The sequence below is a fragment of the Thalassophryne amazonica genome, chromosome 5 (genome assembly GCF_902500255.1).
Source record: "Thalassophryne amazonica chromosome 5, fThaAma1.1, whole genome shotgun sequence".
Taxonomy (NCBI): Eukaryota; Metazoa; Chordata; class Actinopteri; order Batrachoidiformes; family Batrachoididae; genus Thalassophryne; species Thalassophryne amazonica.
The window spans coordinates 2,848,851-2,873,476 of record NC_047107.1 but is presented as its reverse complement, the minus strand read 5'-3'; the positions used below and the strand labels follow the sequence as shown (position 1 = coordinate 2,873,476).

The 24,626-nt window shown below is 43.3% G+C and overlaps 1 protein-coding gene across 3 annotated transcripts in view; it reads left to right on the top strand.

Moving 5' to 3' along the window:
* si:ch211-158d24.2 (multiple epidermal growth factor-like domains protein 9) overlaps window positions 1–24,626 on the top strand; it is a 174,767-nt gene that overhangs the window by 15,494 nt on the left and 134,647 nt on the right. For all 3 annotated transcript variants that reach the window (XM_034169654.1, XM_034169652.1, XM_034169653.1), the window contains exons 2-3: window positions 1,266–1,470; window positions 15,886–16,025. In XM_034169654.1, coding sequence (XP_034025545.1) covers window positions 1,266–1,470; window positions 15,886–16,025 — 345 coding nt within the window. The remainder of the gene's footprint in view (window positions 1–1,265; window positions 1,471–15,885; window positions 16,026–24,626) is intronic.

Here is a 24,626-nt window from a genome sequence, read left to right as displayed (position 1 = left end):
CAACCAGATTCTACTACTTAAAAAACAACAACTTAATAAAATCATCGCTATTTATTTGTTTGCCTTTTAGCAGGATTACGTCAGAACGCCGCTGAATTTGGGAGGTGATCCGGATCCGGATTGGCTGACGTCAAGAATCTCTGATTGCTCTGGTTGTTATTATTATTACTGATTTGTTGTTTGTAATATTTCAAAATAAAGTAATGCCATTTGAACCATTTGAAGGGATTACTGTTTGATTCCGCTGACTCGAGTGCACGCACAGCCGAGTTCTAGCCACAGCTCTGGAAAAGAACAAGTATTCTGGACTCCAGATGGAATTCCCTAGAGTTGATTAGTTTTTTTCCAGCTTGGGTTGATTGTTGTAGTTCACTGCCTCCCTGATGCAGATATTCCCAGCAGTATTTTGTTGACACAGTTTGTGGTAAAAGTGACATTTTCAGTCTCGGGGCAGTTTTGAGATGATCTTAGAAAATGAACTCTATCTGCCAGACAAAATGTATTTTTTGAACACAGCTAGTTAGTCTTTGTTCATTTCAAGCATAGTGGCTTTCTAGACTTCCTAATTTTTTAATGCTCATAACTGAAAAATTTAAATTTTGTAATGTTCTTCCTGCTGAAATTAATTTATTTTTCTCCCCCTTTCTTAATGCCGATGGCTATAAAAATACTCTTTACCTAACTTTGTATTTTATTTGAACCAAACACCATGTGCAGTACTTTAACCAGCAGGGATAATTTGTAGTTTTATTTTATGTTTTGGTTTTGAAAAATAAACTGTAAAAGGCTGTGAAACCGTAAGTACATTGAATTATTCTACCGCTGGGTACATCAGAAACCAAACTTCATAGAAATTATTGCTGAAACAATGACTCAAACAAGGATATAAATATGTAGTACAACGTAACGGTGGATTACTTACACAGACTTTAAACAAATACTACATAAAATAGTTTGACGTCATTAATGTTCATGTAATTGTGTTTTATATAAGACATAAACCCTTGACTGAACTGCAGGCCCGATTCCTGATGTTTTGATGATTGTACACACCTGCAGATCATGAACAAGTTTGTCTTTTTGTCACTTAAGACACTTTGTTTGCTGTTTGTGGAGATTTGCAGTGATGATGATGATGATGATGCGTGTCCTTTCTGGACCAGGTGTCCGTTATCGGTACGAAGACTGTCAGCGTGGTGTTTTGTGCCCGTCTGGATATTATTTTGTGATGCATGTTTTCTGATGATGGCTGTCTGTCCTTCCAGAGGTCTCGTGTAACTGCAGCAGCGGCGCTGAGGGGATTCTGGATCCAGACCAGTGTAACCAGACGAGCGGCCAGTGTCTGTGTCTGTCCGGCTACACGGGCCTGCAGTGTGAGGACTGTGAGGAGGGACACTTCACCAACGGTACCAGTGGCTGCCAGCCGTGTGCCTGTGACTCCTTTGGGGCTGTGAACCATCTCTGTGACAGGTCAGACTGCTTTCGGGTTCCTCGAAGTGTAAATGTGGGATTTTTCATCGTCCTCTCCCTGAAAATGATGGAACATCAAACTGCCAAATCCCAACATGAGGTTCAGGGCTCACAGTCAGCTGTCATAAAGACGTTCATGTCTTGCAATAAATAAAACACCACTTTTAAATGTGGTAATTGTGTCAGAATGATCATTAGTAGTAGTAGTAGTAGCAGTAGTAGTAGTAGTAGTAGTACTATTAGCAAAATTGACCATTTCCTTTACAGAAAATGAGTAATGTTCAGAAATGTAGTTTTCTTCCAAAAGTGTTACCATCCATAAACTCCCTCTTTGGCCTCCTGCCTGGTGGCTCCATCCTCAGCATCCTTCTCCCTATATACCCTGGATGTCTGCACACATCCACACCATCTCACTCTACAGTACTTTGAACACTTGACCCCAGGTATTTAAAGTCATTCGTCTTGATCACCTCCACTCTTTGCAACATCACTGTTCATCCACACACCACAGTTGTCCACTGGGTGGAAATGTGCTGGACGCAGAGCTGGGGACGGGAGACTGTGCCAGCTACTGTGTCTATGTGTAGTTGTGCCCGTCTTGTTGAAAGGTTGCGAGAGGTGTGAAGGAGCTGTGCACAGTGCAGCTTTTGTTTGTTTATTGTGGGTTTTCCAGCTTCCTGGTTGGAGGAAGTGACTTGAGTTCTTTAATCCTTTTGAATTCAAGCTGGTGGTCGACTCTGTGAGAACAGCCGATTGGTTTCAGCTCCTCTCTGGTTGTTTAAAGAGACAAAATGTTTGTAGTGACGCTGATCTTTTACAACCTCTGGCAATAATTATGGAATCACCGGCCTCGGAGGATGTTCATTCAGTTGTTTAATTTTGTAGAAAAAAAGCAGATCATAGACATGACACAAAACTAAAGTCATTTCAAATGGCAACTTTCTGGCTTTAAGAAACATTATAAGAAATCAGGAAAAAAAATAATGGCAGTCAGTAACGGTTACTTTTTTAGACCAAGCAGAAGAAAAAAATATGGAATCACTCAATTCTGAGGAAAAAATTATGGAATCACCCTGTAAATTTTCATCCCCAAAACTAACACCTGCATCAAATCAGATCTGCTTGTTAGTCTGCATCTAAAAAGGAGTGATCACACCTCAGAGAGCTGTTGCACCAAGTGGACTGACATGAATCATGGCTCCAACATGAGAGATGTCAATTGTAACAAAGCAGAGGATTATCAAACTCTTAAAAGAGGGTAAATCATCACGCAGTGTTGCAAAAGATGTTGGTTGTTCACAGTCAGCTGTGTCTAAACTCTGGACCAAATACAAACAACATGGGAAGGTTGTTAAAGGCAAACATACTGGTAGACCAAGGAAGACATCAAAGCATCAAGAAGAAAACTTAAAGCAATATGTCTCAAAATCGAAATGCACAACAAAACAAATGAGGAACGAATGGGAGGAAACTGGAGTCAACGTCTGTGACCGAACTGTAAGAAACCGCCTAAAGGAAATGGGATTTACATACAGAAAAGCTAAACGAAAGCCATCATTAACATCTAAACAGAAAAAAACAAGGTTACAATGGGCTAAAGAAAAGCAATCGTGGACTGTGGATGACTGGATGAAAGTCATATTCAGTGATGAATCTCGAATCTGCATTGGACATCTCTAACCGTTTTTCCCCACTCGACGACACACCCGCCGAGGATCAAACTCTGGTTATTGGCGACTCTGTTTTGAGAAATGTGAAGTTAGCGACACCAGCAACCATAGTCAATTGTCTTCCGGGGGCCAGAGCAGGCGACATTGAAGGAAATTTGAAACTGCTGGCTAAGGCTAAGCGTAAATTTGGTAATATTGTAATTCACGTCGCAGTAATGACACCCGGTTACGCCAATCGGAGGTCACTAAAATTAACATTAAATCGGTGTGTAACTTTGCAAAAACAATGTCGGACTCTGTAGTTTTCCTCTGGGCCCCTCCCCAATCGGACCGGGAGTGACATGTTTAGCCGCATGTTCTCCTTGAATTGCTGGCTGTCTGAGTGGTGTCCAAAAATGAGGTGGGCTTCATAGATAATTGGCAAAGCTTCTGGGGAAAACCTGGTCTTGTTAGGAGAGACGGCATCCATCCCACTTTGGATGGAGCAGCTCTCATTTCTAGAAATCTGGCCAGTTTTCTTAAATCCTCCAAACCGTGACTATCCAGGGTTGGGACCAGGAAGCAGAGTTGTAGTCTTACACACCTCTCTGCAGCTTCTCTCCCCCTGCCATCCCCTCATTACCCCATCCCCGTAGAGATGGTGCCTGCTCCCAGACCACCAATAACCAGTAAAAATCTATTTAAGCATAAAAATTCAAAAGAAAAAATAATATAGCACCTTCAACTGCACCACAGACTAAAACAGTTAAATGTGGTCTATTAAACATTAGGTCTCTCTCTTCTAAGTCCCTGTTGGTAAATGATATAATAATGGATCAACATATTGATTTATTCTGCCTAACAGAAACCTGGTTACAGCAGGATGAATATGTTAGTTTAAATGAGTCAACACCCCCGAGTCACACTAACTGTCAGAATGCTCGTAGCACGGGCCGGGCGGAGGATTAGCAGCAATCTTCCATTCCAGCTTATTAATTAATCAAAAACCCAGACAGAGCTTTAATTCATTTGAAAGCTTGTCTCTTAGTCTTGTCCATCCAAATGGAAGTCCCAAAAACCAGTTTTATTTGTTATTATCTATCATCCACCTGGTCGTTACTGTGAGTTTCTCTGTGAATTTTCAGACCTTTTGTCTGACTTAGTGCTTAGCTCAGATAAGATAATTATAGTGGGCGATTTTAACATCCACACAGATGCTGAGAATGACAGCCTCAACACTGCATTTAATCTATTATTAGACTCTATTGGCTTTGCTCAAAAAGTAAATGAGTCCACCCACCACTTTAATCATATCTTAGATCTTGTTCTGACTTATGGTATGGAAATAGAAGACTTAACAGTATTCCCTGAAAACTCCCTTCTGTCTGATCATTTCTTAATAACATTTACATTTACTCTGATGGACTACCCAGCAGTAGGGAATAAGTTTCATTACACTAGAAGTCTTTCAGAAAGCGCTGTAACTAGGTTTAAGGATATGATTCCTTCTTTATGTTCTCTAATGCCATATAACAACACAGTGCAGAGTAGCTACCTAAACTCTGTAAGTGAGATAGAGTATCTCGTCAATAGTTTACATCCTCATTGAAGACACTTTGGATGCTGTAGCTCCTCTGAAAAAGAGAGCTTTAAATCAGAAGTGTCTGACTCCGTGGTATAACTCACAAACTCGTAGCTTAAAGCAGATAACCCGTAAGTTGGAGAGGAAATGGCGTCTCACTAATTTAGAAGATCTTCACTTAGCCTGGAAAAAGAGTCTGTTGCTCTATAAAAAAGCCCTCCGTAAAGCTAGGACATCTTACTACTCATCACTAATTGAAGAAAATAGGAACAACCCCAGGTTTCTTTTCAGCACTGTAGCCAGGCTGACAAAGAGTCAGAGCTCAATTGAGCTGAGTATTCCATTAACTTTAACTAGTAATGACTTCATGACTTTCTTTGCTAACAAAATTTTAACTATTAGAGAAAAAATTACTCATAACCATCCCAAAGACGTATCATTATCTTTGGCTGCTTTCAGTGATGCCGGTATTTGGTTAGACTCTTTCTCTCCGATTGTTCTGTCTGAGTTATTTTCATTAGTTACTTCATCCAAACCATCAACATGTTTATTAGACCCCATTCCTACCAGGCTGCTCAAGGAAGCCCTACCATTATTTAATGCTTCGATCTTAAATATGATCAATCTATCTTTGTTAGTTGGCTATGTACCACAGGCTTTTAAGGTGGCAGTAATTAAACCATTACTTAAAAAGCCATCACTTGACCCAGCTATCTTAGCTAATTATAGGCCAATCTCCAACCTTCCTTTTCTCTCAAAAATTCTTGAAAGGGTAGTTGTAAAACAGCTAACTGATCATCTGCAGAGGAATGGTCTATTTGAAGAGTTTCAGTCAGGTTTTAGAATTCATCATAGTACAGAAACAGCATTAGTGAAGGTTACAAATGATCTTCTTATGGCCTCGGACAGTGGACTCATCTCTGTGCTTGTTCTGTTAGACCTCAGTGCTGCTTTTGATACTGTTGACCATAAAATTTTATTACAGAGATTAGAGCATGCCATAGGTATTAAAGGCACTGCGCTGCGGTGGTTTGAATCATATTTGTCTAATAGATTACAATTTGTTCATGTAAATGGGGAATCTTCTTCACAGACTAAAGTTAATTATGGAGTTCCACAAGGTTCTGTGCTAGGACCAATTTTATTCACTTTATATATGCTTCCCTTAGGCAGTATTATTAGACGGTATTGCTTAAATTTTCATTGTTACGCAGATGATACCCAGCTTTATCTATCCATGAAGCCAGAGGACACACACCAATTAGCTAAACTGCAGGATTGTCTTACAGACATAAAGACATGGATGACCTCTAATTTCCTGCTTTTAAACTCAGATAAAACTGAAGTTATTGTACTTGGCCCCACAAATCTTAGAAACATGGTGTCTAACCAGATCCTTACTCTGGATGGCATTACCCTGACCTCTAGTAATACTGTGAGAAATCTTGGAGTCATTTTTGATCAGGATATGTCATTCAAGGCGCATATTAAACAAATATGTAGGACTGCTTTTTTGCATTTACGCAATATCTCTAAAATTAGAAAGGTCTTGTCTCAGAGTGATGCTGAAAAACTAATTCATGCATTTGTTTCCTCTAGGCTGGACTATTGTAATTCATTATTATCAGGTTGTCCTAAAAGTTCCCTAAAAAGCCTTCAGTTAATTCAAAATGCTGCAGCTAGAGTACTGACGGGGACTGGAAGGAGAGAGCATATCTCACCCATATTGGCCTCTCTTCATTGGCTTCCTGTTAATTCTAGAATAGAATTTAAAATTCTTCTTCTTACTTATAAGGTTTTGAATAATCAGGTCCCATCTTATCTTAGGGACCTCGTAGTACCATATCACCCCAATAGAGCGCTTCGCTCTCAGACTGCAGGCTTACTTGTAGTTCCTAGGGTTTGTAAGAGTAGAATGGGAGGCAGAGCCTTCAGCTTTCAGGCTCCTCTCCTGTGGAACCAGCTCCCAATTCAGATCAGGGAGACAGACACCCTCTCTACTTTTAAGATTAGGCTTAAAACTTTCCTTTTTGCTAAAGCTTATAGTTAGGGCTGGATCAGGTGACCCTGAACCATCCCTTAGTTATGCTGCTATAGACGTAGACTGCTGGGGGGTTCCCATGATGCACTGTTTCTTTCTCTTTTTGCTCTGTATGCACCACTCTGCATTTAATCATTAGTGATCGATCTCTGCTCCCCTCCACAGCATGTCTTTTTCCTGGTTCTCTCCCTCAGCCCCAACCAGTCCCAGCAGAAGACTGCCCCTCCCTGAGCCTGGTTCTGCTGGAGGTTTCTTCCTGTTAAAAGGGAGTTTTTCCTTCCCACTGTAGCCAAGTGCTTGCTCACAGGGGGTCGTTTTGACCGTTGGGGTTTTACATAATTATTGTATGGCCTTGCCTTACAATATAAAGCGCCTTGGGGCAACTGTTTGTTGTGATTTGGCGCTATATAAAAAAAATTGATTGATTGATTGATTGATTGGGCAAGGTGATGATGCTGGAACTTTTGTTTGGTGCCGTTCCAATGAGATTTATAAAGATGACTGCCTGAAGAGAACATGTAAATTTCCACAGTCATTGATGATATGGGGCTGCATGTCAGGTAAAGGCACTGGGGAGATGGCTGTCATTACATCATCAATAAATGCACAAGTTTACGTTGATATTTTAGACACTTTTCTTATCCCATCAATTGAAAGGATGTTTGGGGATGGTGAAATCATTTTTCAAGATGATAATGCATCTTGCCATAGAGCAAAAACTGTGAAAACATTCCTTGCAAAAAGACACATAGGGTCAATGTCATGGCCTGCAAATAGTCCGGATCTTAATCCAATTGAAAATCTTTGGTGGAAGTTGAAGAAAATGGTCCATGACAAGGCTCCAACCTGCAAAGCTGATGTGGCAACAGCAATCAGAGAAAGTTGGAGCCAGATTGATGAAGAGTACTGTTTGTCACTCATTAAGTCCATGCCTCAGAGACTGCAAGCTGTTAGAAAAGCCAGAGGTGGTGCAACAAAATACTAGTGATGTGTTGGAACATTCTTTTGTTTTTCATGATTCCATAATTTTTTCCTCAGAATTGAGTGAGTCTATATTTTTTACCCTCTGCTTGGTCTAAAAAAGTAACCGATACTGACTGCCACAATTTTTTTTCTTGATTTCTTATAGTGTTTCTTAAAGCCAGAAAGTTGCCATTTGAAATGACTTTAGTTTTGTGTCATGTCTGTGATCTGCTTTTTTTCTACAAAATTAAACAACTGAATGAACATCCTCCGAGGCCGGTGATTCCATAATTTTTGCCAGGGGCTGTATAACTGCCAGTCAAACAGAACCAGATCACAGACTGAGGTTTGGAGATTTCGTGGACTTGTAGCACAGTCCGCTCTCAGGCGGGTTCAGGCCATCAGCTGCAGAGAGGCTTTGTCTGGCTGACTGTTACTTAAAGCACACTTGCAGGATTTGGCTGCACATCTGGAAATGCAGCTGAACCTGCTCAGCGTTGCTGCTTCTGTTTGTGGATTCAGGATCCTGGAGTTAAAGTGGCAATTGCTGCACTGTTGCAAACGGGACACATTGACTGATCCGACACGCGTTCAGCCTGTGGACACCGTGACAGCTGCACAATGAGGTTAAGCTTTGTCACCCGTGTAATACTGACCCACTTAGTAACATGCAGAGGGGCTGGGCCAGAACAATGATGCCAAATTACCAAAACCTGCTAGGATGTACACGTCAGTAACACTTTACTGCAGGGGTGCTCAGGTTCGGTCCTCCAGATCTACCTCCCTGACACTCTTAGTTGTGTTCCTGTTCCAACACACCTGAATCCAATGAAAGGCTCATTAAAAGCCTGCTAACGAGTCTTCATATTCTGTATGTGGATATTTAATTTGGGATCTCCACGTTGGGGTTTTTCTTAGCGTTTTCCACCCCTCCCAGCCTTTTTGTAGTTGGGATTCTACGTTCTGAGATATTAGACTCGCACTGAGCACATTGTGACCTAAAGTCACTACCATGTTCAGTCTAAGCTGCTCCCAGGGTTGCCAACTGTCACACATCTGGAGTGACACTCACACTTTCAGCATCAATCTCCAGCACAAGCAAGAAATGTCACGCCAAAATAAGAAGATCTCCCGTTAATTTTGTGTTGATGACGCGATTAGACCAGACCACAGCGTGTTGTTTTAATGAAAGGAGAGGAGTTTAAGGCGCACACCCCAAACAGCTGTTAATGGCTGCTGACAGCGTTCTGACTGCAGGATTCTCTGATCACCGATTCACTGTCACCTGATACGTCAGCTGCATGTGAGTTCAGAGAGAGTTCGAGCATAGATTTGAAGCTTGGTTCTGAGTCGTCCACTGATGCATGATAGAATGTTTTGAATGACAAGGAAAGCTGATAAATAGTCTAACAAACTGAATGAAAACTGTCACCCTGAGAGTGAACAGGAGAGACGACCACGAGGCACGACCACCCTGAAGAGGGACTTACGGGCACGGCCATTAACTATATTCATGCCAAAAGCACAAATTGTGTCCAGCAAAGTTTATTTGGGTGATTTTAGTCTTTGACCTTCCTGTGACCTTGACCTTTGACCTTGGCCCTTTTGTGTCCTGAAAGATATCTCCATAGGACTGCTATACAGTGGAGTAAAAGTATTTAGTCAGTACCTGATTGTGGAAGTTCTCCTACTTAGAAAGATGAGAGAGGTCTGTAATTTTCATCACAGGTACACTTCAACTGTGAGAGACAGAATGAGAAAAAAAAATCCAGGAAATCACATTGTAGGATTTTTAAAGAATTTATTTGTAAATTATGGTGGAAAATAAGTATTTGGTCAATAACAAAAGTTCAACTCAATACTTTGTAACATAATCTTTGTTGGTAATGACAGAGGTCAAACGTTTCCTGTAAGTCTTCACCAGGTTTGCACACACTGTAGCTGGTATTTTGGTCCATTCCTCCATGCAGATCTCCTCTAGAACAGTGATGTTTTGGGGCTGTTGCTGGGCAACACGGACTTTCAACTCCCTCAACAAATTTTCTATGGGGTTGAGGTCTGGAGACTGGCTTGGCCACTCCAGGACCTTCAAATGCTTTTTACGGAGCCACTCCTTCGTTGCCTGAGCGGTGTGTTTGGGATCATTGTCATGCTGGAAGACCCAGCCACGTTGCATCTTCAATGCTCTCACTGATGGAAGGAGGTTTTGTCTTAAAATCTCATGATACATGGCCACGTTCATTCTTCCCTTAACACAGATCAGTCGTCCTGTCCCCTTTGCAGAAAAACAGTCCCAAAGCATGATGTTTCCACCCCCATGCTTCACAGTAGATATGGTGTTCTTGGGATGCAACTCAGCATTCTTCTTCCTGCAGACATGACGAGTTGAGTTTTTACCAAAATGTTCTAGTTTGGTTTCATCTGACCACATGATATTCTCCCAATCCTCTTCTGGATCATCCATATGATCTCTGGCAAACTTCAGACAGGCCTGGACACGTACTGTCTTAACCAGGGGGACACGCCTGGCACTGCAGGATTTGAGTCCCTGTCTGCATATTATTATATGGTACGTGATTTTGCCAACTTCTGATTGGGCCATTCACCACTTTCTGAGCTGTACCACATGCAGAGTTGACCGCTGGTGGAGCCGAGTTGACCGCTGGTGGAGCCGAGTACACCTCGCATGCAGTAGTGCTAGCCAGTCGAGCGACGCCTTCTATCGATAACGACCAATCAGATAACACGATAAAACGCCTACTTTGGCCCGCTTCGAGTTGCGTCATCATGACGACGCCGTGTACACAATGCAGTAAAACTAAGTGCACAGAAAAAAGCGCTGCTGCTGCAGCAGCTCCTCGGTCTTCTCTCACAAATGTGTTTAAATACAGTCCATAAAAGTCCTGCTCACAGACTGATTGACAGGACATGTCCACATCAAGTATAACTCCAGACATCTCCACTCAGATGGTCCGTTCACGCGCGTGCGCACGCGCATCTCGCACGCACTTCTCGCGGTCAAAGTAGGAAAGATAAACTATAACAGAACTCAGAGCGCAGACCTGCAGCACAAATATAAAGTAGAAGATAAATCAGAGTGCACAGTCTGTCTGCAGCCAAACTGCACTCTGATTCCTCTGTGCAGAGAACTCGCAGGCTGCGTTCTCACCTCCTCTCTGCCTCCTGCTGCACCTGACGCAGACAGTGACACCACAGGAAGCTCAGCCCCGGTGTGAAAGGGGTTTTAGAGATTGTGCTCATGAAGTATTTTGGACCTGCTGGTGCAGTATGACAGTAATAATAAAGAGCCTAAACTTGAGACTGATTTTTCAGTTTTAGTATGTTTGACAAACTCCCAATTTTCTTGTTTACCATATAATTACTATTACCATATAATAACTATTGTAATTCATTATTATCAGGTTGTCCTAAAAGTTCCCTGAAAAGCCTTCAGTTAATTCAAAATGCTGCAGCTAGAGTACTGACAGGGACTAGAAGGAGAGAGCATATCTCACCCATATTGGCCTCTCTTCATTGGCTTCCTGTTAATTCTGGAATAGAATTTCAAATTCTTCTTCTTACTTATAAGGTTTTGAATAATCAGGTCCCATCTTATCTTAGGGACCTCACAGTACCATATCACCCCAATAGAGCGCTTCGCTCTCAGACTGCAGGCTTACTTGTAGTTCCTAGGGTTTGTAAGAGTAGAATGGGAGGCAGAGCCTTCAGCTTTCAGGCTCCTCTCCTGTGGAACCAGCTCCCAATTCGGATCAGGGAGACAGACACCCTCTCTACTTTTAAGATTAGGCTTAAAACTTTCCTTTTTGCTAAAGCTTATAGTTAGGGCTGGATCAGGTGACCCTGAACTATCCCTTAGTTATGCTGCTATAGACTTAGACTGCTGGGGGGTTCCCATGATGCACTGAGTGTTTCTTTCTCTTTTTGCTCTGTATGCACCACTCTGCATTTAATCATTAGTGATCGATCTCTGCTCCCCTCCACAGCATGTCTTTTTCCTGGTTCTCTCCCTCAGCCCCAACCAGTCCCAGCAGAAGACTGCCCCTCCCTGAGCCTGGTTCTGCTGGAGGTTTCTTCCTGTTAAAAGGGAGTTTTTCCTTCCCACTGTTGCCAAGTGCTTGCTCACAGGGGGTCGTTTTGACCGTTGGGGTTTTTCTGTAATTATTGTATGGCTTTGCCTTACAATATAAAGCGCCTTGGGGCAACTGTTTGTTGTGATTTGGCGCTATATAAATAAAATTGATTTGATTTGATAATAAAAGAGTTATAGACTTTTAATTTCGGTGTACCTGTGATTATGTGGACCTGGTCAGGATGGGGTTCACCTCGGCCAAGGCCTCCATGAACCCCATCCTGACCAGGTCCATATAATCACAGGTACACCTAATCAAAAGTCTATAACTGCTTTATTATATGGTAAACAAGAAAAGTGGGAGTTTGTCAAACATATTAAAACTGAAAAATCAATCTCAGGTTTCAGCTCTTTATTACTGTCACACTGCACCAACTGACATCCCATCGATCGACTGGAGAGGCCTGTTAATGACGACGAGTCATCAGGCTTGTTTTCTTACAGAGTTCGCCATTCGCCTGTCTAGCTTCCGCATAAAATCAATCGAGTACTCCGTCAAGTATCCGTCTGTCATAAGTTTCAAAGTTGGTTTATGTCCCTTTTCAGTGACGTACTTGTACTTGTGAAACAAGTTGGCTGCTGACTGTGTATTTCTGCGGGTGTTCTTTGCATCTTTTTCATGTAAAATTCGTTTTAAGTCAGCGTCACAAACCTGTCTAATGCCATCGTGTCAACAAACTGACAGCCAAAGTAGGCGTTGTATCGTGTTATCTAATTGGTCGTTATTGATAGAAGCCGTTGCTTGATTAGCTAGCGCTACACTGCACGTGAGGTGTAATCGTTTCACACACGCGGTCAACTCGGCGTGTGGTACAGCTCAGAAAGTGGCAAATGGGCCAATCAGAAGCTGGCAAAATCCCACCACCATATATTAATGAAAATTACAGACCTCTCTCATCTTTCTAAGTCTGAGACTAAATACTTTTTTAGCCCACTGTATATTAACCTGCAAGAGTCTGCAATGATGATTTACACGCTTTTTCACACCCTTTAAAAAAAATCTAAATTTTGCAATTTGTTTTTTAATGATGACATCAACAAATGACATCACAACTTAAAACTTGTGATATATTCTGGATCCTCTTATCAAGCCCATTAAATTGGTCTATTACATGACATGCTTCACTCAAATCTGAAATTTGACCTGATTTAGGTCACTTTTGACCTCAAGTGAAACTCTGAAGGTCAAGGTTGATCGCTTATTCCAGGTAATGGCCTTTGGGGAAGGCCAATCACTGTGCCCATGCCAAATTTGGAGGCAAGGGTTCATAAATTGTGACCAAGAAAGTTGTTTTGTTGAATTTAGTGTTTGACCGTCCTGTGGCTGTGACCTTTGAACTTGAGCTTGAGCCTAGTGTGTGCTGAAAGGAATCTCCATAGGACTGCTATATGTGAACTTACAAGACTTTGTAATGATGATTTACACACTTTTTCACACCCTTAAAAAAAAATTCAAAATTTTGCAAGTTTTTTCATGATGATGTCATCAAATGACGTAATAACTTAAATCATTTGCTATATTCTGGATCCTCTCATCAAGCCCTTTAATTTGGTGTATTACATGACATGTTTTACTGTAATCTGAAATTGACCTAATTTCAGTTCTTCCTAAAAGGGGGCACCCCCCTCCCCCCAGACTGTGCTGCCTATCAGCCCATTAGTATTCTCTCTTCTGACTATAAAATTTGGAGTAAAATTCTTTCACAATGGCTCGAAACAAATATTCCCAATATGACTGCCCCTAATGGGACAGGTTTTGTACCAGGCAGGCAGTCCTTTTATAACGTGTGTGGACTCTTTAATGTAATCTTTTCCTCTCACTCTCTCCTGAAAGCGGAAGTTGTGCTTTCTCTTGTGATGCCGAGAAAGTCTTTTATCGGATTGAGTGGAAGTACCTTTATGCTGTTATGGACAGACTTGGGTTTGGCCCATCATTCACCTCTTGGATCCGGCATCTCTGTACCGCTCCTAAAGCTTCAGCTCGACAGCTGCAAATGACTTTTTCCTCCTTCGTGGTGTGAGACAGGGCTGCTTTCATTCACCTCATTTGTTTCACCGAGCTGTTGAGCCCTTGGCTATCGCCCTCAGGACGGAGGGGGGCAAAACTGAAATTATGGGGGGGGGGGGTGTCTATCCCCTTTGTAGAAAAACAGCCCCAAAGCATGATGTTTGCACCCCCATGCTTCACAGTAGATATGGTGTTCTTGGAATGAGGGCAGCAGAGGGCGGCAAAACTGAAATTATGGTAGTGGTGGTGGAGGTGGGGGGAGTCTATCCATAAGACCTCTCTGTATGCGGATGATCTTCTCCTCTACATATCTTACCCATTAGGGTCCTTACCGTGACTTATAGATATGTTTTATCATTTTGGAAGAATGTGAGGTTATAAATTGAATTTTTCAAAAAGCTTGCTGTTCCCCGTCATAAATCTGAGTTACGACATCTTCCCATTTAAAGTAGAAGACTCCTTTGCCTAGTTAGGAATCTGAGTTACTTTCTCTTACAGTGATTTATATACCCATAGCCTCAAACATTTGCTGGATAATACTAAACTATATCTCATTAAATCTTTGCCTGTCCCCCCTTGCAGGCGGGATTAATGCAATAAAAATGACGGTGCTGGCTCGTTTGTAACAGTGAGGCAAATAAGTATTTGATCCACTGTCAATTTTGAAAGTTTTCCCCCCTACAAAGAATGTCGAGGTCTGTCATTTTTATCGTAGGTACACTTCAACTGTGAGAGACAGAATCTAAAAAATTTTAAAAATTCAGAAAATCACATTGTATGATTTTTAAAGGACATGGTGCACTGAAATCATAACAATTTAGATTTAGGCTGTTGGTGACCATCCAATGATCCACCTGAATTACTTTGTGCACTTCTGTGACCGGTTTCAAAGTATACGGCATTCATAGCCAACAGCTATGAAGACTTCAGAAAACAAAGTACTCATGTGTCTCTGACAGTGGTGACGTGACTATTAGAGGCGTCCCAGCGTGCACCTCAAGGAATGTAGCTGCTAACGTTATGAACTGAGGCACGGATTAATTCCAAAGTTTCCATAAGTGTGATGTTGTGCTATGACTCATTTTTAAGTGAAAGCTGTTCACTTTGTTGCAGTCATGGTAAAAGCAGCAGCCGTGAGAAGATTTAATGCCCCGGCACGGCCACGAGTCAGAAACACAACCCATTAAAATCAAAACAAAACACATGCAAGTGTTGTATGTAACTGTGAAAAGTTGATAGGACAAATATTTTTGGAGAAATTAGCCATTTTAGCTAACCAATAAATGGATGCTGTGCTGCAGTGCACCATTGGAGTTTGGGGTTTTGAAGTTTTAAATGTTAATTAATTGTACGTTTTGAGAAGGTGTTTCCCGTCTGTTAGTATTTTTTTTTTAAAATTAGGGTTATAGTTGCCAAACAATTTTGGCACGTGCACTTTGCGTGCATGGAGGCTCACTCCAGCCAAAGTTGCAGAGTTGGCAACCCTGCGCTTCCTTCTTGAATAAAATTTACTGACATCAGTGATGATTGATGTCATGAAACAGGTTTTGTGAGAATTAAAGGGAACATGTTAAAAATGTGTAGTACAGACACAACCGACATTTAAGTGAAAATCACGGCTCTACCAAAAACGGTTGTCATGGAAACAATTTTATATTGATCTCTCAACATGTTTAATCAGTTACTACAAAGGGTAAAAACAAGGAGCCTTGTTCACACAGTCAAAACAATCTTCAGGTTTTCTCTTAAATTATGTCATGGGTACAAATCCAGTTCAGCTGTTGTTTACATTTGGTTTAAAATCCGTCTAAAAGACCTTAAATCTGGTAGCACTTTCTTCTCCTCACCAGAGAACGTGAGCAGCTGAGACCCGTCTGGAAGATGAGGTGGTTTCAGATCTACAAGGTTGTGAACTGTGACGGACGTTTTACCCTCAGAGACATGGGGATCGTACCGAGGACATCTGAGTCAAACTTTTGTGAACAGTAACCAACAGTTCTTCTGTTTTTGTTTTTTCTCCAGCTCAGGGATCTGTGTGTGCAAGACAGGAGTGTACGGACCCAAATGTGACGAATGTCATCCAGGCTTCTTCCGCTTCAGCAGCAGTGGTTGCCAGCTCTGCGAGTGCCACAACCACACTGCCTACTGCCACCCCCAGTCTGGTGAGTCCCCTCAGGACCAAAACCAGGTCCATTTACGCACCCACGCCGCCTGCTGCCACCCCCAGTCCGGTGAGTCCCCTCACGACTAAAACCAGGTCCATTTACGCACCCATGCTGCCTACTGCCACCCCCAGTCCGGTGAGTCCCCTCAGGACCAAAACCAGGTCCATTTACGCAGACCCACGCCGCCTACTGCCACCCCCAGTCCGGTGAGTCCCCTCAGGACCAAAACCAGGTCCATTTACGCACCCACGCCGCCTACTGCCACCCCCAGTCCAGTGAGTCCCCTCAGGACCAAAACCAGGTCCATTTACACACCCACGCCGCATACCGCCACCCCTAGTCCGGTGAATCTCCTCATAGTGGGCTATTAAGCTCTTTTTATCAGAACAATTGTCCACAGAATGAAAGAAGTATGGATGGAACTTTCAGGATTTGGTCTTGATGACACGAGTTTAATCTGTACAAGTGTTCTTAGTTTGACCTTTGGGTCAGCTAGAGCTCACTGACCTCCAAGATGACATTTTATGCACAAAATTAGAAACTGGTGTATCTTAGGATCTGAATGTAATTGAAATATAAATTAAATGTGTGTTTTCCTTTTTCTGGACATGAGAAGCACATTTATAATATTGATATCATGCTTAGATGTCAACATCTTGAAGAAGAGTCAAGGTCGCTTGAAAAGAGCCCACATTTTGTGTAATGTAAATGCCATATTTTTACAGCTCCTTGGAATTTTAACAAACAATTCCATGTAAATATGGACATGACAAAAATGTAGGCCTACTTGAACTTGAACTCCGGTGAGAAACTCCCAGTGCAGTGTAAATAGTATTGAACAGGTTACATAATGAGCATTCTGTAATCATTATAGCACAGTGGAATTTGTTGTAAAGGCCTTTACCTAGGGGTTACACCAATGTCGGCCTACAACCTGTATCATCAGAACACTATTTTTGTCATTGAAGTTAAGGATAGGTCCGATCCAGTATCTGCATCAGTTTATGATACCAAAGTCATTCAGGTATCGGAAAATACCGATACAGCCTGCGGCGCTTTCTGATCCCGGAGAGGAGCCACGTATGTGAAACCTCTCAAGTGCTGCTGGCTCTCTGCTGTTTGCTGCTGAGCGTGTGTGGGGGGGGGGTTCTGAACTGGAGCTGAGCTGTTTGAGAGATCTCTCTTACGCAGTGTTCTAGCCATGGGTGGTGGTAAATTTCCACCCGGCTCTCGGGTTCAAATTGTCTGTGCCGCCAAGCATAGATTTTCTGAAAAATGAACTGAATTGTTGCTGAAAATGTGTGCTGAAAAATCAGCCGCTTCATTGTCCCGAGGCTGTGAAAAGCTATGAAAAGGAAGCTCAGAGAGCAGCTGAGGAGGATGGTCTAACAGAGTTTATATCCAAAGAACAGGAAAAAAAACTCTACCAAAATCATTCAGTATTAATCCAGAGTTCCTCGTGTGAGTGTAGCTATTGATACATTTAGAAATTTACAGCTTATTTTACAGTTGAAAGGCTTCTTGTTTCCAAAAAGTTCCAAGTTTGCTCTTAGCAGAGAGAGAGAGAGAGAGAGAGAGAGAGAGAGAGAGAGAGAGAGAGAGAGAGAGAGAGAGAGATGTATTTTCTCTTTTAAGTCTATAAATATAAGTCTATTAAAGTCTATAAATAAAAGTACTTCATTCTTTCACCAAAACATCAAATCTAGGCTTGCATCTTAGATGTGCCTTCTGGCAAATTGTAGCTGAACTTTCAGGTCTTCTTTTTAAGAAAATCCTCCTCTAAACACTTCATGAAGCTGTATAACTGCGAATAGAAAATATCCTCATAAAATCAACAGTAATGATAATAGTAATAGTAAAGCAAATAGAGCTCTGGAATGGAATAGTATTGGTATCGGCATATATCCAAATTCAGGTATCGGGATCGGATCAGAAGTGAAGAAATGTGGATCAGTGCATTTCTAAGACCAAGAGAGAGAGAGAGAGCTGTCTTTTCTCATTTAAGTCTATAAAAATAAGTATATAACAGTGTATTAAAAACTAAATAAAAGTACTTAATTCTTTTACCAAAACATCAAATCTAGACTTGCATCTTTGATGTACTTTCTGGAAAATTGTAGCTGAACCTTTGGTTCTCCTTTATAAGAAAATCCTCCTCTAAACACTTCATCATGAAGCTGGATAATTGGTGATACTAAATATCCTCATATAAAACTAACAATAATGATAATAATATTAAAGCAAACAGAGCTCTGGTATCAGAATAGTATCGGTATCAGCAGATATCCAAATTCAGGTGATCGGACCGGAAGTGAAAAAATGTGGATCTGTGCATTTCTAACTGCAGTCACCAGAACACGTGCACAGTGCTGTGCACTTTAATGCTCCCTTTTTGCATTCCGAGTGCCCAGTTCAGCCCTTTTTGCAACTGCAGTGCACAAGTTGGTAGCAGCCTGTGATGTTGTCCATCCAGCATCTGCATCAGTAGATCCCCAGCCTGAAGAGCTGGGCAAATCTGGTCTTTGAAACAAAGCAAGGTTCCGTAGGTTAGCCTGGTATGTTGCTCTTTTGATGTGTTGCCTCAAAGCATCTTGTGTGAAAAGCTGTTTCCTTGCCTCGCTGATATCTGCACTTGGTCTGTTAAATGTTGAGACCAGGAAAGATCACTCAGCTCTAGTGGCATCTGGAACATTTGATGGAAAGCCTCTGTAACCTTTGGACGTACATGCTGTGTATCCCAGTCAGTCTTTTTACCACCACCACAGAATGAAGAAGTTGCATCACAACCACTGAAAGAATGAACTGCTAGCAGTGCAGAACGAGTAGAAGGATCCAGTGCAGCAACCACATTGTGAATGGTTCTATAACACAAACTGAGATTGCCACCAGCTCCAAAGGTAATCCACATTCATCCATCCATTTTCTTCCACTTCATTTGAGGTCGGGTCGCAGGGGCAGCAGCTCAAGCAAAGCCGCCTAGACCTCCCAAACCACACACACACCTCCCCCAGCTCCTCTGGGGGAACCCCGAGGTGTTCCCAAGCCAGCTGCAAGACGTAGTCCCTCCAGCATGTCCTGGATCTTACCCGGGGCCTCCTCCTGATGGGACGTGCTCGGAACACCTCTCCAGCGAGGTGTCTAGGGGGCATCCGAAAAAGATGCCCGAACCACCTCAGCTGGCTCCTTTCGATGTGGAGGAGCAGTGGCTCGACTCCGAGCTTCTCCCGAGTGACCGAGCTCCTCACCCTATCTCTAAGGGAGCGCCCAGCCACCCTGCGGAGGAAACTCATCTCAGCCGCTCGCGATCTTGTTCTTTCGGTCATGAGCCAATTCTCATGACCATAGGTGAGGGTCGGAACATAGATCGATCGGTAAATCAAGAGCTTTGTCCCCCTGCTCAGCTCTTGCTTCACCACAATGGTCCGATACAGTGATGCTGATTTTCATCCCAGACGCTTCACACTCGGCTGCGATCTGCTCCAGTGCACGCTGAAGGTCCTGATTTGACGAAGCCAACAGAACCACATCATCTCGAAACAGCAGAGACGAGTTTCTGTGGTTCCCAAACCGGACCCCCTCAACACCCTGACTGCACCTAGAAATTCTGTCCATAAAGGTAATGAACAGAACCGGTGACAAAGGGCCGCCCTGGCGGAGGCCAACATGCTCTGGAAACAGGCTTGACTGACTACCGGCAATGCGGACCAAGCTGCTGCTGCGGTCGTACAGGGACTGGATAGCCCTTAGCAAAGGACCCCAGACCCCGTACTCCCAGAGCACCCCGACAGGGCGCCTCGAGGGACATGGTCGAACGCCTTCTCCAGGTCCACAAAACACATGTGGACTGGTTGGGTGAACTCCCATGAACCCTGAAGCACCTGATGGAGTGTGTCAAGCTGGTCCAGTGTCCCGCGACCAGGACGAAAACCACACTGCTCCTCCTGAATCTGAGGTTCAACTATCTATCGAATTCTCCTCTCCAGTACTCTAGAATGGACCTTACCGGGAGGCTGAGGAGTGTGATCCCCCTGTAGTTGGAACACACCCTCCGGTCCCCCTTCTTAAACAGAGGGACCACCACCCTGGTCTGCCCATCCACAGGCACTGTCCCCGACCGCCACACGATGTTGTAGGGATGTGTCAACCAAGACAGTCCCACAACATCCAGAGGCTTAAGGTACTCCGGACGGATTTCATCCACCCCAGGAGCCTTGCCACCGAGGAGCTTTCTGACCACCTCCGTGACTTCGGCCTGGGTAATGGATGAATCCGTCTCTGAGTCCTCCGTCTCTGCTTCCTCTTCGGAGACGTGCTGATGGGTTTGAGGAGATCCTCAAAGTATTTCTTTCACCGCCCGACAACATCCCCAGTCAGGGTCAACAGCTCCCCACCCGCACCGTAGACAGTGCTGGTGGGGAGCTGCTTCCGTCTCCGGAGGCGTCGGACGGTTTGCCAGAATTTCTTCGAGGCCGACCGATAGTCCTCCTCCATGGCCTCCCCGAACTCCTCCCAGGCTTGAGTTTTTGCCTCTGTGACTGCACAGGCTGCAGCACTCCGGAGTCCCACCTGCCAACAAAGACAAGTAGGACTCCTTCTTCAGCTTGACCGGCAACCTTACTTCCGGCATCCACCACCGGGTTCAGGGATTGCCGCCTCGACAGGCACCAGAGACCCTGCGACCATAGCTAAGAGTGGCCGCATCGACAGTGGAGGTGGAGAACATGGTCCACTCGGACTCCATGTCTCCAACCTCCCCCGGGATCTGGGAGAAGCTCTCCCAGAGGTGGGAGTTGAAGACCTCGCTGACAGAGGATTCCGGCAGTTGTTCCCAGCAGACCCCTCACGATATGTTTGTGCCTGCCAGGTCTGACCGGCTTCCTCCCCTCCCAGCGGATCCAACTCACCACCAGGTGGTGATCAGTCGACAGCTGAGCCACTCTCTTCACCCGAGTGTCCGAGACACGTGGCCAAAGGTCAGATGCTATGACTACAAAGTTGATCATTGACCTCCGGCTCAGGGTGTCCTGATGCCACGTGCACTTATGGACACCCTTATGCTCAAACATGGTGTTCATGATGGACAAACTGTGGCTAGCACAGAAGTCTAACAACTGAACATCACTCAGGTTCAGATCGGGGAGGTCGTGCTTCATGAGCACCCCCCCCTCCAGGTGTTGCCGCCCATGTGGGCATTGAAGTCCCCCAGGAGGTTTTCCACTTGAAGAGAGAGAACTGAAATAATTTGGCTTTGTTTTCCTCCATAGACAAGAAATGTTCCCAGTTCTGCAACGCCGCTGTCTCTTTCCAGCAAACCAAGCCTCTCCGGTAACGCGCTGGATTATTCCCCGTCGTTTGTGACGGCACTGTTGTGGAGCAGTGTACAACGGCGCTGGAGTACTGTCCTCGGCGACGTCGAGTTCCAGACCGCGGTGTGGATTTTATGAATCTTCGATTGTTTTCCCGAGAACTATGTTCACAGACGGCTGATGACTTCATCCTTCATCTATCTCTGATGAACACAAGGTCTGTGAGCAATAAAACTTTCATTCTTAATGACTTTTTCACATCCCGGAAGCTGGATTTTATGTTTTTAACAGAGACAAGGCTTCGGGCTGGTGAGTCCTTCGCCTTCTCGGAGCTACTTCCCCCGGGTTGCTCCTTCTTTAGCTCCCCTCGCACTACAGGCAAAGGCGGTGGTTTGGAGACAGTGTTTAAATCTGACTTTGTTTGCTGCCCGCTTCCCACTACAGCCTGTGCGAGCTTCGAGCTACAGCTCTTTGAAATCAGATTGGATATACCTGTCTTGTGCGCTCTCATCTATCGCCCTCCTAAATTTAACAAAGATTTTATAAATGACTTTTCTGACTTTGTGGCAGGTATTGTTCTTAATCGTAATGCATTTTTAATTGCTGGGGATTTTAATATTCATGTTTGTTGTCCATCCAAGCCCTTGATCAATGACTTTCTTAATGTTGTGGACTCTTTTAATCTTAAGCAGGCAGTAAATGTCCCGACCCATGCCAAGGGTCATACTCTGGACCTTATCTTATTCAGTGGTCTAAATGTGAACGTCATAGAGATCTGTAACGCAGGCATATCGGACCATTTTCCTGTGCTTTTTTCTGTCGCGGTGTCCTCCACTATTAGGAAACAATGCGTTCCGGCGCACCAGCGGCGCGCTATCTGCCCCGCTACTGCGCCACTCTTTTCTGCTGCGTTTCATGCTTCTGAACTTATGTCTTACGATTCTAATAAAATATTGATGAGTTGGTTAGCTTGTTCAATACTACGTGTTCAGAGATTCTCAGCGTTGTCGCCCCTTTCACTAATCGGTGTGCAAAACGCTCAGAGCCATGGCACAATGATTTTACGCGCGCACGCAGACGGGAATGCCGCCGTGCAGAACGGAAATGGAAGAAAGATCAACTTCAAGTATCACTGGGGATTTTAAGACATTCACTTGCGAATTATCAAGATGCTGTTAAGACCACAAAATCAGAGTATATGGCAAATATTGTGTCTACAAATCTTCACAAACCCCAGGTTCTTTTTAATGTTTTGAACAAGATTGTTAACCCTAATTGATTCAACTGGTGCTGTTCCCTCTGTTTCTTTGTGTGAAAAATTTTGTCAGTTTTTCAGTGACAAAATTTCACTCATTCGATCTTCTTTGCCAACTGTCATCGCTGACCCCTGCATCATTCCTGAGTGCACAGCTGTTTTTAGTCAATTCGAGCCTATTTCTCTGTGTGAACTATCTAAAACTGTTCATAGTTTAAGGCCTTCAGACTGTGCACTGGATTTCCTTCCTGCTAAGTTTTTGAAAGAAGTCCTTGATTCAGTTGGCCCTTGTATTTTACAGTTGATTAATGCCTCTCTGACTTCAGGTGTCGTTCCTCGTTCTTTTAAACAGGCCATGATACAGCACCTTTTAAAAAAACATAATTTGGACCCTGCTATTTTTTCTAATTATAGACCCATTTCTAAGACATCATTTTTATCTAAAATACTTGAAAAGGTGGTCTATACTCAACTACAGTCGCACCTTACTGCATTTGACATAACTGAAAAGTTCCAGTCTGGTTTTAAACCTTTGCACAGCACTGAAACTGCTCTTTTAAAAGTTTTTAATGATCTTCTTTTAATCGTGGACTCTGGCAGCTCAGCTGTGCTTGTGCTTTTGGATTTAACTGCAGCCTTTGACACTGTTGACCACTAGGTCTTATTATCTCGCCTTGAATCGTGTGTTGGATTAACTGGCACAGTGCTCAAATGGTTTAAGTCCTATTTGACTGGTCGGTGCTTTTCTGTGAACCTTGGTCCCTTTGCGTCACAGAAAGCCCCTTTGACTTGTGGAGTACCTTAGGGTTCAATTTTAGGGCCAATTTTATTTTCGCTTTATTTGCTTCCTTTAGGATCAATTTTTAAGAAATATAACATTCAGTTTCACTGCTTTGCTGATGATGTGCAGATTTATCTACCTTTGAACCTTAAAACAAACTCATCTGCCATCCTACAGACTTGCTTTCAAGAAGTCAAAGACTGGATGTCTTTAAACTTTTTGAATCTAAATGAAAGCAAAACAGAGACTGTGGTCTTTGGTGACCTTGACCTTTCTGCCCTTGGTTCACTCGCCTCCTACTGTCGTTCATCTGCTAAGACCCTTGGTGTTTTTATAGACAGCTCTTTTAAATTTGAGAAGCAGATCAACACAGTGGTCAAAACAAGCTTCTTCCAGCTTAGATTTTTAAGTAAAATCAAGTGTTACCTGCCCCCAAAACAGCTGGAACAGGTTGTGCACGCCTTGATCACGTCTCGTTTAGACTACTGCAATTCTTTGTATGTTGGTCTTAATCAGTCGTTTCTGCATCGTCTCCAGATGGTGCAAAATGCAGCACCACTGGAGACAGTCTGCTCACTGGAGCCAAACGGCACCAACACATTTCTCCTGTTTTAGCTTCACTGCACTGGTTACCTGTTGCTTTTAGAATTGATTTTAAGATTTTGTTGCTTGTTTTTAAAACAATTCACGGTCAGGCTCCATTCTATTTATCTGATATGCTGTCATTGCACACTCCAGGAAGAGCTCTGCGCTCCGCGGACCAGAGTTTACTGGTCTGTCCCAGATCTAAGCTAAGGACCAGGGGAGACAGAGCCTTTGCTGTTGCGGGGCCCAAGCTCTGGAACTCTCTGCCATTGAATGTCCGACTGGCTCCTTCAGTTGACTCTTTTAAGACTCTTTTAAAGACATATCTTTTTGCACTGGCTTTTAATACAAGATGAGCTGAACACTGCCACATCTTTTACTGTCTTGTTGATTTATTTTGTTCTTGTATTTAATGATATAATTTTAAATCCTTTTATTGTACAGCACTTTGGGGCAGTGTTGACTGTTTGTAAATGTGCTTTATTAATAAACTTGACCTTGACCTTCTTTGGTATCAGAGTTCGACACTCCTTCGGTTCCCTTTTCCTCTCTTCTGTCTTGTCAGGGTGTTGAGTCTGTTTGTGTGGTTCACATCCCAACAGTGTCCATGTGTTTTGTACCTGTGAACTGTGATACTTTGTGTAGTACAAAAACACTGTAAGGTTTTAGCA